Source organism: Periophthalmus magnuspinnatus, chromosome 7 (genome assembly GCF_009829125.3).
Source record: "Periophthalmus magnuspinnatus isolate fPerMag1 chromosome 7, fPerMag1.2.pri, whole genome shotgun sequence".
Classification (NCBI taxonomy): Eukaryota; Metazoa; Chordata; class Actinopteri; order Gobiiformes; family Gobiidae; genus Periophthalmus; species Periophthalmus magnuspinnatus.
In genome coordinates this window covers 26,808,979-26,827,473 of record NC_047132.1, presented here as the reverse complement: position 1 = coordinate 26,827,473, position 18,495 = coordinate 26,808,979, and the positions used below count along the sequence as shown (strand labels likewise).

General features: G+C 40.3%; 2 protein-coding genes across 9 annotated transcripts; both read left to right on the top strand.

Moving 5' to 3' along the window:
• Positions 1–553: 553 nt before the first annotated feature.
• On the top strand, positions 554–11,891 carry LOC117373200 (la-related protein 4). 8 transcript variants are annotated; one of them, XM_033969119.2, is made up of 17 exons: positions 554–1,127; positions 2,652–2,769; positions 2,850–3,008; positions 5,519–5,597; positions 5,670–5,806; positions 5,889–5,992; positions 6,074–6,184; positions 6,253–6,306; positions 6,373–6,585; positions 7,092–7,195; positions 7,362–7,403; positions 8,205–8,435; positions 8,513–8,567; positions 8,635–8,796; positions 8,866–9,005; positions 9,070–9,265; positions 9,556–11,891. In XM_033969119.2, the coding sequence occupies exons 1-17, from the start codon at positions 1,011–1,013 to the stop codon at positions 9,940–9,942; spliced, it is 2,409 nt and encodes an 802-aa protein (XP_033825010.1). In that variant the 5' UTR covers positions 554–1,010; the 3' UTR covers positions 9,943–11,891. The 8 variants fall into 8 exon arrangements, with proteins under 8 accessions (XP_033825010.1, XP_055078795.1, XP_055078794.1 ...); XM_055222819.1 differs by having other exon boundaries at positions 592–1,127; positions 2,904–3,008; positions 8,638–8,796; XM_033969123.2 differs by having other exon boundaries at positions 593–1,127; positions 2,904–3,008.
• A 1,911-nt stretch (positions 11,892–13,802) lies between these two features.
• asb8 (ankyrin repeat and SOCS box containing 8) lies at positions 13,803–17,898 on the top strand. The gene is made up of 4 exons (XM_055222882.1): positions 13,803–13,935; positions 14,752–14,928; positions 15,708–15,812; positions 16,403–17,898. Exons 2-4 carry the CDS (start codon positions 14,800–14,802, stop codon positions 17,036–17,038), a joined length of 870 nt encoding a protein of 289 aa, XP_055078857.1. The 5' UTR covers positions 13,803–13,935; positions 14,752–14,799; the 3' UTR covers positions 17,039–17,898.
• The last annotated feature ends 597 nt before the right edge of the window (positions 17,899–18,495 follow it).

Here is an 18,495-nt window from a genome sequence, read left to right as displayed (position 1 = left end):
TTGTAGCCACAACTGCCCTGGGGTAGTCTGGCGGAAAGGAGGCTGCCAATCTGTACCATCGCCCCTTCCCACCTCCACTAACACTCTAACACGCCACATTCATACTGGGCAACGTGCGTGAAGTGTCTCGCCTAAGGACGACACAACAGTTTTGCCACTGGCGCCCCACTGTGGCCCCTGATATTCCTAATGGCCTCCCATCCTAACCAGGCCCAGACTTGTTGACCCTCTGACGAGATTATGCCTTGACAAGGAGATTTGGCCTCACAACATACCTTATAAAAAGGTATTGCTGGAAGGATTTTGCTTAAAGCGATTTCATTATCAATCTCTCTTACTCATAGTGCTGCTGCTTCGGGACCAGGTCGTCGTTGTCAAACTAAACTAAATACCTAATTCAAAACAAGACTGTTGTGTTAATCACACTGAATTGTCCGACTGTTTTGGTGCAGACTGTAAAAGCAACCTTTGCGTAAATCACTGTGTAAAAGTAAAACTTCTGCGTAATACTATTTCAGTATAAAAACTATAAAACTCCATGGTAAAACTACAGTGGGAATCCGGAACAGGAAGTATCAGTGCAGAGGTCATAGACCGCGGTGGCCGCCGGGAGCAGCGGACTGTGGCTGAGGGAAGGCTGCGTGTCCCCAGTGTCCGCTCCGGTGCCCGGTGAGGAATGCGCCCGACGACCCCGCTGTATGCTCCAAAGCCCGGCAAAAAGCCAGCGGAGACTGCAGCCTGAAGATAGTCATGATTCTGGACCGTGTGTGGCTCTAGGATCACGGCGGCAAGTTTGATTCATTGAGTTTAGCTGTCGTTAGCTGCGGCTTGATTCATAGCGCTAGCCTCGCTTTTAGCTTGGTGCTAGCGTCGGGAGCTAGTTTCAGTGCGCTACTGGCCAATCCAGTCCAACAGGAGAGGACTGAGCCCAGCCGGTGTTTTCAGAGAAGGAGGTGGAGGCAGCAGGGGCTGGGAGAACCGACGGGGTGGAAGTGAGTCAGGAGCGGCTGATGAGTTCAGAGCAGAGCCGAGAGCCGCCGCTGCTGCAGGAGGAGGCTGACCCGGGACCGAAGACCGGTGCGAAGGACGCGGCTCCGCTGCGGAGCGAGGCGGGCTCTGGCGGCATGGTGAGTGCGGCCTGTAGTGGCTGCTAGCTTCTTAGCATTGAACGCCCCCTTCTACAGGGGCGATGATAATCAGCCGTAAAATGCAGTTCCACTTACGTTGGCCTATTTTAATCACAATTTATTTTGACTGAATTTGGGTTTCTCCTCGTCGCTTTAGTCACAGCCTCGTGTACGTTGTAATTAAGTTTATCTGTCTATTGTCATCCCGTAATATTCTTGTTTACATACTGTATTCTCCGATTCAACTCGGTTTAGTTCAAATGATAGAAGTTACATTGGTGCTTGAGAAAGACCGTCGCTGCGGAACCTTCAGGTGACGCCGAGCTAACGCTTAGCCTAGCTTCTTGAAGCTCATTAAGTAGTTTGCTGAGTAATCATTAGCAGTCCAGCAAAGTTGTGATGTATTTGCGTTTTCTACTAAGTATAGGACCACAAACGACAATGTCCGATGAGTTTTCGTGGTGAATGTGGTCATTGTTTCGTTTAATGATTAAAGGACGAGTTGATTCAATTGACTCAAAGTGGTAGCTAATCGCTCTGTGGGCTAATGCTAGCGCTGTGACATGCGCTGCAAATACCTGGCCTGTGCAGCGCAAAGCAGTCAGCTGACCATAGTTTGGCTTGTATACGGCCTGTAACACTGGCATGCATTGTGACCGTGTGTCAGACTGCACAGCAGTGGGTTAAATCTTCTTTTAGGAACTACATTGAGGCCTAATATTTGAGCCCATCCACTCTTGTTAAAGTGTAAGAGGGAAGTGGCTTGAGGCACATTGTAACTAGCAGCTGTTCTTGTCAGGTCGAGGGCTTTTCACAAAGGGGTGGATCTCTTAGCAGGTGGCACATAACAATGTCAAAGGAGGAAGGTAAAGTGGTAGCAACGTAAAAGGTCAAATACTGTACTCATTTAATACCCTTTAAACTGTTAACATATTCCAACTTACAGAGCCTGATATGAACATACAATATGCTGAGTATGCATGCTATTCTTGGCCCTGGTATTTACAGGGTCAGGAGAATCGGTTCTGTTAACTAACCTGTATACGCTTGATGATTTAGAATTTTTTCAATAAAATATATGCTAAGAGATTTACTAGATTACTTGTTTTTTTGTTCCTCAAGTTATGTCATTTAATGTCAGTAATCTGCAGGTGTGTCTCGGCTACAGACAGCACCAGGTGATGTCAATGATTGCTCCACCTTTAATGTTGTTGAAATGGCAGGTGTTGTAAGTGCTGGCCTCTAAGCAACGTTGAGTCCCCGGTAATCTTGTTGACACTATGAAAGCCCATGTGCACTGACCTAACGTTGGTGACATGAGGTAAACTTTGATGTAGCTTACTGTTAATTTGGGTGCTACAACAGTGATGTGTAAATAATTTATAAAATGATATTTGAGTTATAATGCTTTATTAAGCAGTAGTCAATTTGGCATTTATCTACTTTGAAAATTTGATACAAGTTACACATGCAAAACTGTTCAGCTTCTAAATGATTCTGAAACTATTTTTTTCTTCCTTGAAGGTCACCTCTAAAGGCACTGGTCTGAATCCAAATGCCAAGGTGTGGCAGGAGATGCCTGTGGCCCCAAGTGAAGCTGTCAGTAACAGCCCACACTGGTCTCCCTCAGACATAAGTGAAGGTAGGTCCCTTCCAAATGTTTTCTAAATACTACCTCTCCTATGTGTGTACACTCAGAGGTAAACTGTACCTTGTTGGCAGGTTATTCTGACCTAACTTCTGGCGGGTGTAAAACGTACACTGTTGGATTTGCAGAGCTCGATGATGGTGGCTCCACGGCAACAGCTGAGATAGCAGTCAATGGAATGGACACTCCGGAGCTAGGCCTTTCCCCCGCTGAGCCCAGCACTGGGATCGCAGGTCAGTCATGTTCTTCACCAGTGTTTAGATACAAAATGTGACAACAGCAGAATTGAGAAAAGAACACTTGAGTGGTCAACCAGGAGAGAAGAACTTGCAATATCATATAGTTATAAATTATTATTATTTTTAATAAAAAAACAAGAACATGTAGCTTTTTGTAGTATTAAGGCACTACACCTAATATTTCTGGGCTTAAAACCATGAAGTTTTAGGTACTCGGTTTCTGAGGATCAGAATTCTTCACTGAGATGATTTGAGTGTTTCACAATTTTTAAGCCAGAGCAGAGTTTGTCATGCCATTGCTCACAGCAACTATCATGCTCACAGCAACTACCATGTTAACAGTGCGCCGGTGATATTTCCTGGTTCAAGCCTGATTAAAAATACTTTAGTTAGACATTGGCTGTTTTTTGACATCAAGAGCTGCTTTAACAATGTATCATTGTGGTAGGTGGGGAAAGAAAATTAAATTTTATTTCCCCACTTTCTTACATGGATAATACAAGAAAGGACACTCACTGCAGTCACAGGGAGCAGAGTTCTAAGGTTGCACTCACACTAGGCATTTTGAACCATGCCATGCTCAAGCGTGATTGCGTAGGGTTCTAAGGCCCACACTCACACCTATACAGCTTAACTGAACCATGCACCGGTGACGTAAAACAGCTCCGTGTGATGGCCTGTCACGCAGCAGTGTTATCACTTTAGCGGAGAAAATAAGTCCAGCAGCATGAAATATCTCTTAAATAGTGAGGCAGATATAAGTCCTACTGTGATGCACTTCTCTGTGAGTTTATGAATTAAATGGCATGGGGTAATCAAAAAATTTGTTTAGTATAGAAAAAAATTGTCAGGCAAACCCTAGTATCAATTAATGCAAAAATCAAATTCCTCAAATATCTGAACCCTTATTAAACTTATTTTCTAAAATGAATGATACCATATTGATATTTCTAACCATTTTAAATAGAAAATGACTTAAGAAATGCAATTTACTGTATTTTCCAGGATATATACTTCGCTCAGGAGTATAAGTCACACCAGCGAAAAAATGTGTAATAATGAAGAAAAAAAAACATAAGTCGCACTGGATTATAAGTCAAATTTTTTGGGGGAAATTTGTTTTACAATATCCGAGACCAAGAATAGACATTTTATCTTTAAAGGCAAGTTATAATAATAATAATAATAATAAAATGGAGAACAACAGGCTGAATAGCAGTACAACATGCTAACGTAACACATAGACAACAAACTGAATACTTGTCTGGTATGTTTAGTGTAGCATTTCTGATTAACTGTTAATATCTTACGTAATATGCCAGCTTGTCCACAAACGAGAGACACGAGAGTTCTTTTCACTGATGTTTACTGTGGTCTTCTTCATCAGAGTTCACACCATAGAACTAGCAAACCCATAAAATACAACATAAGTTCTGGCTCATATTACATATACACACAAAATTGCATATGAACACATAGAAAATATACATGCCACTTTGGCCCGATAGTGAACAAACCGGTGAACCAAAAACTTAATATTTTACTTTTCAATTGTTTAAGACAGTTTCTTCAACGTAAAAGGCTGAACTGGAAAACAGGAAGTAGTTTTCTTTAACTAGACTTATGATAAAGTAAACATTTACAATATTGTTCCAAATGAAAAATGATCACCTTTATGGTCTTAATGAAGGGGAAATTAATTATGAAATGTATAAAAGAAAACAAGTCAAGTAAATTTTCTTACAAGTATTACAAACACAACAGCGCCATCTAGTGGTAAACAAGTGAACTGTAACATGTATAATCAACCGTTACACATTTAACACACATAACACACATTTATTTTTCATGAAGCATAGACGGTGAACTGAATACATGTCTGGCATGTTAACGTAAGCTATTAACAGTTAATCAGATGGCTAAAGCATAAAAAACAAGCTAACAAGTTTGTCTAGTCAGTCTCATTCCAAATCACTGAATCCATTGAATTCTTCATCCTTGGTGTCGCTTCTGAACAACTCCGTCTGCTGCTCTGGAAGTAGATGGCTGCCATATTGGTAATCAAGCCTAGAGTGCCCTCGCGCAGTTGTCAGTGTGACAATAACGAAGATGTGAAGTTATATATTATTTTATATAGTGCATATATTGTATTAAATGTTATGCGGTATTTACTGTACTCTTGTTAAATAGGATAAACGCATTGAAGTGACATAAACTTAAGAAAAATCACGCGTTTGGCAACAGCTGTTTGATTTATACCAATCCTCTGTTTAACAAAGACTCGGAGCTTGTTTACCTAAAGACAATTGAGGCAAGCTTTGTCTGTTCTGTGCCCTGACTCGGTTCGTTTGAGTAAAAGCATTTAACAAAGACATTTGTTTGAATGACAAGGTAATGCAATGTGCCACTATAGTTGTAAAAAATATATTAATTTACACTTGGCAGTTCAAGACTCAAAATGTCAGTAATGGATATTTAAATTCTTGATATCATATTTTTAATAGATTCCAAAACAGAGGAACCGTTATCAACAGAGAATCTTCGGGAGTCACTGAAGAAAGAACTTGAGTTTTATTTCTCTCGGTAAGGTGCATGACAATGTTTTTCAACTTTTTAAGCACTTGAAATTCTTTTCATATAAATGTTTTTTTTCAGAGAGAACTTGTCAAAAGATTTGTACCTGATGTCTCAAATGGATAGTGACCAGTTTGTTCCTATTTGGACTATCGCCAGTATGGAGGGCATCAAGGTCCTCACCACAGATATGGATCTCATTTTAGATGTTTTGAGATGTAAGCAAAAATGTGCTTGAATGATGTGGGTAGACTCATGTAACATTTCATATCTAAATTCCTTCGATTACTACTTCCCTAGCTTCCCCAATGGTACAAGTGGATGAGAAGGGGGAAAAAGTGCGGCCTAATCATAAAAGATGCATTATCATTCTGAGAGAGGTTCCTGAAACTACACCTGTAGAGGTAAAAAAAAAAAAAAAGCCAATATTTAACAGATAAAATAGATGCCATTGTAACTGTGAAACTGATTGAAATGATCTCCAGGAAGTGGAATCTCTGTTCAAGAATGAGAACTGTCCAAAGGTGATAAGTGTGGAGTTTGCACACAATAATAACTGGTACATCACATTCCAATCAGACACTGATGCTCAACAGGTAAACACATTTAAATTATGAATGTATTTTCTTTTTTTAATGCTCTTTTGACAAGGTTGCTTTTACAGGCTTACAAATACTTGAGAGAAGAAGTTAAAACATTTCAGGGAAAACCCATTATGGTAAGTTGTTGAAAAAAGGGAAACATCTCATTTTAGCTTCAATTATTATAATATATTTTTTTCCAGGCCAGGATAAAGGCCATTAACACCTTCTTTGCAAAGAATGGCTACCGTAGCGTGGACAACAGCCTGTACACCCAACAGCCACAGAACCAGTCTCAGTTCAACACTCCGCTCTACATGCAGCACGTCTATCCTCAGCAGCAGTACCCAGTGGCATATGGCATTGTACCTCCCACTTGGACACCGTCGCCCACGCCCTACTTTGAAACTCCTTTGGTGAGGAAACTTGCATAATACCCTAACACCATGATAAAGTCTGAAATGATGGCATAACTTGATGAATGAGAAAACTATACATTGTAGACAAATACTAATTGTAATTCTAATGACATGTTTGTGCAGTTTTCTCAGTCTTTGAGACTATAATGCTCAAGAATAAAAAAAAGATTAAAAGTGGTTATAATAAAATTTCTGGCCTGATGATGAGATCATAATGCGCATAGAGGGAGGCTGGGGGGGTGGAGTCACAGGCTTTGGTTTCTGTCTTCCCCTCATTCTTTGTTTCTTTCTTTCTTTCTTTCTTCTGTTTTCCAAAGCCTGAGGCCTTACTCCCATCCCAATGAGCGTTCAGATTATGAGATCTGAGGGTATTACTTTTTTAATGCACCACAACACCAGCACTTGTATATTAAGTCATTAAATAATTTTTTTGGAAACTTTATAACGGAATCAAGAGGAGAGGATTTTTACAGTTTGAAATACTTGGTTTCTTATTGTTACAGGCACCATTTCCCAACAGCACATTTGTAAATGGGTTTGGTTCGGGAGCCCATTACAAAACCAATTCCAGCTCCCTGAACATCACACGCCCTTTCAACAGAAATCGGTAAGTCACCATCATGTTTGCCAAGTCTTAAAACAGACTGAGAATGTAATTTTTGCTTGTGCATGTTTAATATTTCACTTCACTACTTAGAAATGTATATCCAATAATTCTCTTGATTGAACTGCAGGGAATTGTTTCAATCCCAGTTTTCTTACTGTCCCCACAGTGTCCCCCTCTATTCAAGAAAGAATGTAATAAATGCCTTCAGGTACAAATCTAAGCACTGCTACAATAAGCCTCATCCTTCTACTCATATTATCATGCGGCTGCGGTTAAAACACTAAATCCATTCTGCAAAGTTTGCACATGTTTGTTTGCAGCTAATGGTCATCCTGGAGTGGTCTTGCCATTGGTTAAATGTACCCCACTGAATGGCAAAAGCTGCTTTTTAAAATTAAGCAGTTATTTTCCAGTTATGGCCACATTGGCTCCCAAATATCCCACTTTGGAAGTTGTCATATGTAACAAACTTAAAACTCCATCTAAACTAACCACCCATTTTCCTGTGGCTGCTCCACTGACCATTTTGTATGGGACTCTGAACCCCCCCCCCCCCCCTCTCTTCTCTTCCACGGGCATAGACCTTACAGCCATCCCAATTCAGTTCAGATTATGAGATCTCATTGTCAATATTTAACAAAATAAATGCTGTTGACTCTTTCTGAATTCCCATTCAGTTCACTTAATGCCACTGCCAAAATTGGTTTAGTATTGAATTCAATAATGCAGACTGAGACAAATGCCTTGTAGCAAATTGCAAACCCAAAGTTGAACACCGTGCACATGACATTGTTGAATTTATATGCTCTGACTCACTGTACCAGTCAAACAATTGGATTTCTGCTTTTACTATCATGTTTGTCAGAATATGCATGTTTTTCACTCAGACAAGACACTGCATGCTGTCTTTAACGATAAGGTTCTTGATAACCAATATTCAAAACTGTCATGGTTCGAGGAAACATTGGTGCTTAGTTTATAAAATAAATATAATCTGAAATTGCTGCAGAAACCACATGAAGCCCCAGGTGAGACCCAACGATGTGACCCCCTCTGTTACGCCTGGGTCTCTGGAGAGTCTCACTGGACTGCGCAGCCCACAGCCTCAGACCCCTGTGTCAGCCACCAGCTCCACACCCATCCCTACACCCACTGACCTGAGCGCAGCCTTCTCACATCTGTCCTCCTCCTCTTCCTCCCTGGACCCCAGTGAAGATGGCAGCATTGCTGGACGTGGGAGGTAAGCAGTTCTAAACCAGTGCCAATTTGCACAAAGTTGATGAAACGGAAGTCAAATTTAAAACTTTGGGATTTCAGACGTGGCAACACTTACAGAGGAACACGGAGAAGAAGAGATGATGATCGAACTGCGGTAAATGAAGAGTTTGTCAAATGTAGTCAAAGTTTGAGTAGTTATGTAAACTGGTTTATGTGTTTAGCAGAGACCTGTGCCATTAGCAGAGGTTAAGGTTTCGCCACCCAAGTTTGACTTGGCTGCCTCCAACTTCCCTCCTCTCCCTGGTTGCGTGGTAAGCACGCAGGGGGAACCTGTACTTGAAAATCGCATGGCAGATGTTGTACGCGGTTTATACAGGGATAAGGTAAGTGGGTAAAATTAGACGATTTGTTTGTATATTTCTGCAAATGGTTTAATTGTTCCTAATTTTTAGACTGAACAGGTCATTAAAGAAACCACTGTGAGTACAAGTTTGGCCCAACCCACAGTTGTAGAGGAGACTCCGACTGTTTCGAGTCCAGGCTTCATCAGTTCAAAACCTTTGACACAACCACTTGGATCCATAGCTTCTAGGTAAGGCCTGAACAATACATTATTATTTTGACATTGTCCCAAAATAACTGAGTCCATCTCTCAGTGCCCCTCGTCAAGAGAAGAGGGTTGAAAGAGCTGAGATCCCACCTCCAAAAGTGACCCCTCGAGTCCCGGTACCTCCAGTCAACAGCACCTCCACACAGTCAGTGCCTGCCAGGCCTCAGCCCGCTGCAGTGTCTGCCCCCACAGCACAGAAGGCACCAGCCCCTGCTACAGCCACTATACCCACACCTACACAGGTGAGACTGATGCTCACACCACCATTATTCAGTAGAGGCTCCTGGTGATGAGATCTACAGCGCATAGAGGGGTGCCGGAAAAAAGCCGATAGACTTTGGCTCTTCTCTTGATTCTTTATTCTCATGCTCTTTTTTTTTTTTTCTTTTTCTTTCCTCTCTATGAGCCAAAGTCTAGAAGGTTTACTTCTTCCCGATGAGCGTCAAGATTATGAGATCTGAGGGTCATCCTCTGATTGACATTTACTCTGGAAAATGTGGTTTGGAAAAAACAAACATCTTCTCTATTGCAGGAGCCCCGCAAGCTAAGTTATGCTGAAGTTTGTCAGCGCCCCCCTAAGGACCCTCCCCCCGCCTCTGCTCCAGCCCCCTCTGGCTCGTCGACAGGGCAGCCTCTACGTGAACTGCGGGTCAACAAATCTGAGGAGGGCTCCAACAGTGGCTCTGCAGACAAACAGGAGAAAGGCCATGACAGGGAGGGCGGCTGGGAGTGCAAGGAGAGCCGCTCAACTCGGGACCGTGACTCACAGGGCCACTACCGCAGCAACGGCCCGAGAGGACCCGGGGGGCTCAAGTTTAGGGATCAGAGGCGTGCCCCTCAGGCTCGACGCAGCTCCCCACAGGGAAACTACAGGCACACTGGCAAAGAGCAGAATATCCCCCCAGTATCGCCAAAGTAAAGACTTGAGCTAAATACAAAAAAGATGTATGAATATATACATGGATATATATAAATATATTAAAATGAATAACATAAAAGCAACAACATGGTAGCCACCTTCCACCTGGAACTTGTCCAAAGAAACACTTAAGATGGAGTTTGGGACATCCAGGACTAATGGGCTGAATGACATTCGAAGGACTTAATGATTTGAAAAGGAAATTAATATCTCCTGCTATACTTAAAACATTGAAGTGGGATTTTTGAAAACTGGAGATCATATCATTTATGCTCTACCGTGATGAGGTGGGATCCTGGGCCATGTATGAGTGGCCCTCTACCATTGATTTTAAAAGAATAGATGTTGGTTTGCAACAAACATATGCACTAAGAAAAGAACATGCATATATGTCATGTACATAATACAAAGAAATCACTAACACGCAAAGAGACATCAGTTGTTTTTTTTTCCTTGTGTGCTTAGATTTGCAAGTATGACTGAACTGAAGGGTTGGCTGATGTCTGTTAAGCAAAATGATTGAAATGCCACAGTGTGCTTTTGCACTGCAATGATATGGATCATTTTTGATTTTTACATCAGAAATTCATAGACTCTGTCCTGAGCCTGGACACTATGGTATTATGTATATTAATGACATGTGCTGATTGGTGGTATTTGATTCTGGTTCATGATTTGGCTTAATATCATACTGTTTTATGCCACAGTCTAACAAATCCACTTTTGGGGTACTCGCTGGCCCATTGGTCAGGTGAACCTGTTTGGCCTGGTCCAAGTTTTCATGTTCATTTTCTATCTACCCTCTATTAATTCAGAGCATTGTCTTGTTCATTGGTCAGGTTCTCTGTTTACATGTTTGTTTGGGTAGTAGGACAATGTCTCTTAAGTGAAATATAGGTTAATTGTAAGATGTGACTGTTCTGTGAGATTTGGCTCTTCAGTGACACAGGATATTCAGGTTATGCTAATATCTGAAGTTTCATCAAAGGCATAGTGTCAAAGATAATAGGCTGTGTGCTGATAACCAAGAGTGATGGCTACATTATAAACGTCAGAAATGTAATGGGTATAAAGCAATTCGGAAATAATTTTCACGTGCTATGTGCCAGCTGCCTGCGATCATAGTGTGATAGGTTTTGATTTTGTTATTTTGGACAAGGACTACAAACCAATTGTAGTCTTGGAGACCTTTTAGCCCAGTGAAACTGGATTTGAAGAAACTGTAGAGGTGTAGTTGCCTTTGCTATATTATAACCATTCACTATAGAAGTGTATGGAAGAATGTAATTGTACTAGTGCTGAATTTGCAGAGGGAGGCATCCGCCAGATTCTTTTTGTGCTTTTTAGGGTGAGTTTGCTGTTTAATTTCTTTTTATTTTGAAAACCGATTGACTTAGAAGTTTGACGCGATGTATGTATTGCTTTTTAATTTTATTTATTAATTCTGATGCGCAACGCTTTTCTCCCAATCTTGGTAGGCTGGTTTCCCCAAAGTTGTGTGAAATCGCATTGGCTAAATAAAATCACGCATATGATACTGTTTGACGTTTAAGCTGCGAATATACCGTACTTGATGCATTGACCTTGAGTGTAGAAATGCAGTAAGGAGTATGAATCACTGGCCTCTTATTTTTCATTGAGTATGAGCAGCTGCCAGCTAGTGGTCTAGTCTAAATAAATGCACTAACTTGTTTTTAAAAGAAACTTACTCATGAGTAATGTGAAATCATATTAGAAACAATGGTTATTGACAGGCTTGCAAATATAATACAAGAATTGCTTTTCCCCTCCATGTTTGGGTTATTTTAATTTTTTTTTTTTTTTTTTTTTTTTTGGAATTTGGGGTTGGAGTGGCAAAAATAAATATATAGTAATGGATCAACAAAGTGTTTGAGACACAATCCTAGAACTGTATGAAATGTCACCAAAAATAAATTATTTTGATTTGGCTTTTTTGTGTCCTGTCCTTTTTTCCCCCATTTCTAATTGAAAATGTGGTTTGTAGAAAATGACAAATTATGAAAGTACTGTAGTAGGCCAAAGGTTTTTAGGTGTGTAAGTAGAGAAGCCTGTGATTTCTACAGATGTTATTTTGCCTGGAATGTTCAACAGCAGTGCTTTCTTACTGTGACAAGGGGATTGGTTTTCCACAGATCTGACCTGTAACTTGACCTGGTAGTTTGCCTGTCTCCATGGAGACGACCCTAATGTGGAAAATTCCTAGCAAAGCATTAACATCCTCATTGGAACATGCAGGTGGCTGACCCTCTATCATGAAAGGTATAGTGCACCTATAAACTTACTGATTCTGGTTCTTCCACTGTTTTACTACTTTTAGATTTGACTGCAGTATTCAACACTGGATCACTGTCTTGACTATGTTGGCATCAAAGGTGTGACCCTAGAGTGGTTAAGGTCATTCCTTTCTCAGTATAGCTCGGCCCCCGGTTCAGACAAGGCCCAACTTAGCGGTGGGGTTCCTCAGGAGTTCATTTTAAGGCTGTTGCTGTTTTCTTTGTACATACTACCCCCCTTTTTTAATTTCCTTTCATTGTTTTCCTCATGATGCCAGATTGCCCTTTAAACCCAGCACAGATGGCATCCAAACCCTCTTAAGTTGCTTTGAGGATGTGAAAGACTGGATGGCTCTAGACTTTTTAAAGCTAAACAAATCAAAAACAGCAATCTGACGCTGAAACATCTCTGGGATCTTTGAGTTGCTACTGTCATCAGTTTGCCAGAAATCTTGTTTTAGAGGGTTCTTTTAAATTTGGCCAACAGATCAGCCAGGTAGTCAGATTTGGCTTTTACCAACTGCATTTACTCAGTAAGGTGAAGCCATACCTTTCTCGCACTGACCTGGAGCGTGTCATTCATGCCTCCATCACCTGCAAATTAGACTGCAGTAACTCCCTGTACTGTGGGTTGGACCAGGGCTCCACCCACCATTTACAGTTAGTCCAAAATGCTGCAGTGCGCATGCTCAGGGCCACCAAGAAACATGAGCACGTTTCTCCTGTGTTGGCCTCTCTGCACTGGCTCTCTGTCAGCTTCAGGATTGACTTTAAGATTCTGATGATGGTTTTTAAATGTCTCCTTGGGTTGGACCCTCCCTATCTCTGAGCTTCTGTCTATCCATGTTCCCAGTAGAATTTTGAAATCAGCAGACCAGTTGATTTTGGATGTTCCAAGGTCCTCAAGGGGACCGGGCTTTTGCTGTAGCTGGTCCCAGATTCTGGAACAATCTACCTCTGGTTATTAGAATAGCCCAATTTTTAAATATATTTAAATCTTTGTTGAAAACTCATTTGTTTGCACTGGCTTTTAGCACAAGCTGAGCAGGACTCTTGTATTGTATTTGCTTTGTTCTGTTGTATTTTTGCATGTTTTGTTTTATAAGATTGCACTTTGTATTGCATTTGTACAGCACTTTGGGCAGTGGTTTTTAAATATGCTTTATAAATAAATTTGACTTTACTTCAGATATACATTTTTATAAAATCCAATATGCTTTATTCTGTTGTTTGATTTAGGTTTCTACATGACTTGTCCCATTTTACTATAGGAAAAATGACATTTATCACATATATTCATTATCTTTAAGTGGCTCATTTGAGTTGTAAAGAGTTCCCCTCGTCTCTGGGGCTCTTCGTCTGTTACTGGGGAAACCATTTGAGTGTCTCTCTCCATAGTCTTTACATAGACATGACTGAAGGCATCTGTAGAATGTTGGTGGCCATACTTTCTATATTAGGAAAGGTCTTACACCTAGCATTATAGTGTTTAAATATTCCTTATATTAATGCGAGCAAATGCAGAATGTAGCAATGACTTTAAACAACAATACACGTTAGTCCGTTGTTACATGTAAATAAAAACCCACAGAGAAGAAGATGGGCGTGGTCTGTGAGTGACGTGGTGAGTGTTTATGTCAAGCGAGTAACGTTAGCAGCCGTCTGTACCTGTCACACCTAAAATCGTGGACCAAAACCGGTATGAAATCTTTATAACACTTGTTATCTACCCATGCATGTTGCGGTAAACAGCCTGGGACGTTCTTCCAAATCCTTCAAACACTTGACATGTCGTTTTTGCTTTTGTGTGAGTCGATTGTTCGATATGAGCTCTTATGCTAACAAGCTAGCCTCCTTGATGAAAAGCAGCCTGTAAGCATATTTACACCGCCTTGGTTTCATGCAGCTAAAGTGAACCCATCTAGCGACTGTACAATTATAAGACTATTTATATGCGATTATTTAGAATACGATCGCAGATGGCGCCAATTCTTCTTTGTTCATTATTGTTTTGCGTATTATACTGTACCAATTGTACCGACTACTGTCTCTTGGATATGGGCTGCTATATAGATATACAGATTATGATATCATTATACAAATCATAGGCGACAGTTCCAGTGGTTCCCAACCTTTTTTACACCTAAGGTTTTCCCCACGCTCCGACTATCCCCTAACTCGGTTAATAGACAAATAAATGTGGAGTTCATTGACACTTATAACATATTTCTTGTATTAATGATACTGATGTCCAAATCATTTTAAACATATTTTTATTTATTCAAATACTACAGCTATACCTTTTTTTCTGACATCATTCAAGAATCTCATAGCTCCGAAACACCTTTTTTTCTCTCTATATGCACACTTTCACTCCTGTACATTTCTGCCATTGTAGATGTGTGTGACAAGATTTATGTCTTGGTGATCATTGAGTATACTATTCTGAACTTTTGCCATTTTACCAGTAATTAAAACAGTATTTAGCAAATTGTATTGTTTTCTATTTCCTTAGAGCGCTGTAGTGCCACCCTTGCCCGGGTGCCATGCTCCTCTGTTACACATGAGCTCTACTATGTGGTACATCATGCAAAGTATTCAGAGTAAATACTCTTTGTCTGAGAGGTTGATCCGAACAATTGCAGCCATCCGCTCCTTCCCACATGACAATGTTGAAGACCTCATCCGAAAGGTGGGCCTTATAAATCAAGTGATCTAAGTATGATTAAGGACAGCAATCTGTATTTTCCCAGTGACCAAACACCCTACTCCTACTTGATAAACTACTGTCTAACTACTGTCAAACATAGTCAGATATAAATATTATCCAAGCTATTAAACATGCCATCTCTGCATTATAATTCAAGCTGTCTATTTTGGATATATTTTTTAGGGAACCCTTGGGGACTCACTGTGATGCTTTAGGCTGCCCAAGTTTGGAATCACTAATTTGGGTGATTTCTAACCCTAAATTTTGGGTCCCCAATGTCACAGTGTATATATATATATATATATATATATATATATATATATATATATATATATATATATATATATATATATATATATATATATATATTTTTTTTTTTTTTTTTTTCAAATGTAAATATTTATTCATTTTGTATACCAGATATATCAACTATAACAGTGTTTACCATTAGTACAGGAGACTACGGTGCTTCCCCCCCATAGTTCAAAAACAACCTGGACTGTATTGCATAACAGAATTTATTTATTGCTCATTGTATTATCATAAACTTATACAAGACCAGTACACTGGTCAAAAAATGACTAATTAAAGATCAATTATAGGCAGTAAGTGTATATACCCCATAAATTGAAATGAGATTAAATAATTTAAGTAAAAATAATTAGTCCCACCATAATCTTAACAAAATCTATGGAAACTGCTATAGAAGGATTTTTTCTCAGGTAATGAATTTTTATTATTATTTTTTGCTTTGTCTAAAGGGAGCTGATGTAAACCGAATGCATGGCACTCTTAAACCTCTGCACTGTGCTTGCATGGTGGCAGACGCTGACTGCGTAGAGCTGCTCTTGGAGAAAGGGGCTGAGGTAAGGATTTGGCTTTCTACCATAGACAATGCGGTGTACACATCTGTGAGGCCAGTTTTTGGAGGGGTGGTAATTTTTTACACTTTTACACTTAATCTTTTGTGTAAGAAGGAGCATTATGATTTCTCTGAACTATTTAATAAACATTACTAAGTGTGTGCAAACATATGAAATGAACATGCCAAATTAATGGGGGTGCCATGCCAACTTTCACACCACATTGATGCGTTCTGCCCTGCCTGATGCAGTCTCAATACGCATTAGATTTAGTTCTATTTACTTCACTATTGGTTTGGTCCTTCATTGGTTTGGTTCATGTGCAGCACTTAGTATTTATCCTGAAACACGCACCACCCCCTCACCTGATCAAACTTATAACAGGCTTCAATTGACCAGAGCCCCCTTGGATATGCACAGACACACTTCTCTTTTGGTGCTATATGCGGACCTTTGCATCTCAGTGAGTGAAGTCTGGAGGTTCTGAGCTTTCACATGAGGCATGGCAAGTCCAGGAAGAGTACAGGCAACATACCCTGCTGTTAAATGTGGAAAAATGGACAGGTGATGCTAATTAATGGTGTCCTCCTCAGGTGAATGCATTGGATGGATACAACCGCACAGCTCTGCACTACGCAGCAGAGAAGGATGAGAGCTGTGTGGAGCTGCTGCTGGAGTATGGGGCCCTGCCAAATGCTCTGGATGGGAACAAGGACACCCCTCTGCACTGGGCTGCCTTCAAAGACAACCCCGAGTGTGTGCGCGCCCTGTTGGAGAGCGGGGCCTGTCCCAACGCCCGGGACTACAACAACGATACCCCTCTGAGCTGGGCCGCCATGAAGGGCAACCTGGAGAGTGTCAAAGTGCTGCTTGAGTATGGCGCCCAGGTGCATGTGACTAACCTGAAGGGGCAGACTCCCATCTCCAGGCTGGTAGCTCTGTTGGCCCGAGGCCTGGGCACTGAACAGGAGGAGGAGTGTCTGGAGCTGCTTTGCCGTGCAGCAGGGCGCTTTGAAATCCGGCGCGCTGATGGGACCCTCCCCCGGGAGCTGAGTAAAGACCCTCAGCTGCTGGCTAGGTTGAGCAACATGGTGGCCCAGGCGCCCTCTCTGCGCTCTCTGGCTCGATGTGCCGTGCGCCAGAGCCTCGGTGTACAGTTCCTCCCTGCTGCAGTGAAAGAACTTCCTTTACCTGAGACTATCAAAGACTATCTACTGCTCAGAGACTGAATATGCACATTAAAAGATCATGAAAACATGGTGCACACACTGTGTCTGCAAAAATACTGACTCCTGGCTGTGGCATTTTGTTTGTCTGCCTTTCTTTAAATGTAACATTTTTACACAATCAAAGGCTTGATTTTTACTTTACACACATCATTTTGAATTTATTACAAATACTTTGAAACTAGTGTAGCTCAGACTTTCTAATTTTAGGTTTTTAAGTACTAATATTGCAATACTTGATGACTTCCAAGCAAAGCCTGCGTGAAATTGGCTGGCCATTTACTTGCTGCTACTCGAAAATATTTACATCAATTTACATCAATTTACACGGCTTCAAGGAACAGAATTAGCTTTGCTGTTATAATTGAAGATTTTTGTTTGCTTTGCCATTTCCATCAGGTTTTCAATTCAGGGTGCACGTTCAAATGCTAAACCTCATTATTTTACTTTATTAAGAACCACAGCTTTGTTCATATAGTCCAACATAATGTAAAAATTGAAAAAAATGTTTGTGGTTATATTACTTTATATTTTGAGGATTTTATTTTATTTTAAGGTGCAGTTGCCAAGAATTGAGGATTAGGACAGATTTTTTAGTCTATGTTTAAAAAATAATCTAATGTAATTTTATGTTTGGTTACATTAACAGCATGCATTCTAATGTGTCACTAAAGATTATTAAATAAGCTAGAAATGTGTTTTTGTTATGTTTGTTATGGCATTTGTCTAAAACAAAACACTTTTTGTGTAATAGTTTGTGTAAAATGGCCTTCTAGTTCATGTCTTGTTAAAAAAACAAAAAACAAAAACAAAACTTGTGCTTTACGTTGTTAATAAAAATAAACATCTTTCTATCAAATGATATACTTCATTGAGTCCTCAAAGCTTATGTTATATTTTTAAATCTAATTGTGCGTGGTCTAGGTCAAATTCCTAACTTGCTGTTGCTTGTCTCTCATCTTTGTAAAAGTGGTTCTAGACACATGCACTAGAGGGCTCTCCAGTGTTGTCAAATTCACTCTTTTCAGTCATGTTGTTTGCAAAGTAAATACATTATTATTATTTTCAGGATATATCTGATCACCTTTTGATGGGAGTTTGGGATAATTTCTGGTTTTCTCACCACTTGTTTAAATCTACCATATGTATTGGCTTGGGGCCCATACTATTCTGGCTTGTAGTCCTCACACAAACCACAGGACGTACATTCCCATAGAGAAAGAATTGGGTTAGTTTTCAGGAAGGAAACAAAGGCATGAATAAAGCTTCCTTAAATATATAAACAATACATTAAAATCAGACTAAAGCTGTAGTGAGTCACAATTAACTATAGCACATTTTAGCTTTTTGATTCAGGCCCTGATTAAATCTGTCCTAAACCAGAAACCATTCAAGGCAAAGTATATGTATGAAATATATAATGATTTTGTGGATGTAAATGAGCTTAAACATTGCAGAAA

Excerpts from the sequence above, each read along its gene's own strand:
- LOC117373200 (XM_033969119.2), top strand. The coding sequence starts at position 1,011 with ATGAGTTCAGAGCAGAGCCGAGAGCCGCCGCTGCTGCAGGAGGAGGCT. Across the intron at positions 6,185-6,252 it reads CAGACACTGATGCTCAACAG|GCTTACAAATACTTGAGAGA; the intron begins GTAAACACATTT and ends TTGCTTTTACAG. Across the intron at positions 6,586-7,091 it reads CCTACTTTGAAACTCCTTTG|GCACCATTTCCCAACAGCAC; the intron begins GTGAGGAAACTT and ends TTATTGTTACAG.
- asb8 (XM_055222882.1), top strand. The coding sequence starts at position 14,800 with ATGAGCTCTACTATGTGGTACATCATGCAAAGTATTCAGAGTAAATAC. Across the intron at positions 14,929-15,707 it reads TTGAAGACCTCATCCGAAAG|GGAGCTGATGTAAACCGAAT; the intron begins GTGGGCCTTATA and ends CTTTGTCTAAAG. Across the intron at positions 15,813-16,402 it reads TCTTGGAGAAAGGGGCTGAG|GTGAATGCATTGGATGGATA; the intron begins GTAAGGATTTGG and ends TGTCCTCCTCAG.